The sequence below is a fragment of the Penaeus monodon genome, chromosome 28, assembly GCF_015228065.2.
Source record: "Penaeus monodon isolate SGIC_2016 chromosome 28, NSTDA_Pmon_1, whole genome shotgun sequence".
Lineage (NCBI taxonomy): Eukaryota > Metazoa > Arthropoda > Malacostraca > Decapoda > Penaeidae > Penaeus > Penaeus monodon.
Window position 1 is genome coordinate 3,310,797 of NC_051413.1, and position 343 is coordinate 3,311,139.

The 343-nt window shown below is 37.3% G+C and overlaps 1 protein-coding gene across 3 annotated transcripts in view; it reads left to right on the forward strand.

The window, feature by feature from the left end:
• LOC119591291 (receptor-interacting serine/threonine-protein kinase 1-like) overlaps positions 1 to 343 on the forward strand; it is a 7,694-nt gene that overhangs the window by 1,711 nt on the left and 5,640 nt on the right. For all 3 annotated transcript variants that reach the window (XM_037940017.1, XM_037940018.1, XM_037940016.1), the window contains exon 2: positions 232 to 334. In XM_037940017.1, coding sequence (XP_037795945.1) covers positions 248 to 334 — 87 coding nt within the window. In that variant the 5' untranslated portion in view covers positions 232 to 247. The remainder of the gene's footprint in view (positions 1 to 231; positions 335 to 343) is intronic.

Below are 343 nucleotides of genomic sequence, written 5' to 3' on the forward strand. Positions count from 1 at the left end.
TTTGTAGTTAAAAACGTACTGCCCTTTCATTAATGTTCATTAACTTACTACATTCATCAATTTACTACAGTGTCAGTGTCGACTTTGATTCATACTACTAAATACATCAAAAGCTACAACCATTCACTGATATTACCTTGTACTATTCATCCTCAGTACACTATCTACTCTCATTCAATAATATTGCAAAACCTACTACCATTCATTAATCTTATTTTAATATTTCCACAGCTGAGGTGCTCCCAGAATGGATAATATTAAAACAGACTCAGCTCCCCTAGGGTCCGTGTCCAGCGATTTTCAACAAGGGAATCCATCACGACCTCAACGGCAGGTGGGTGGA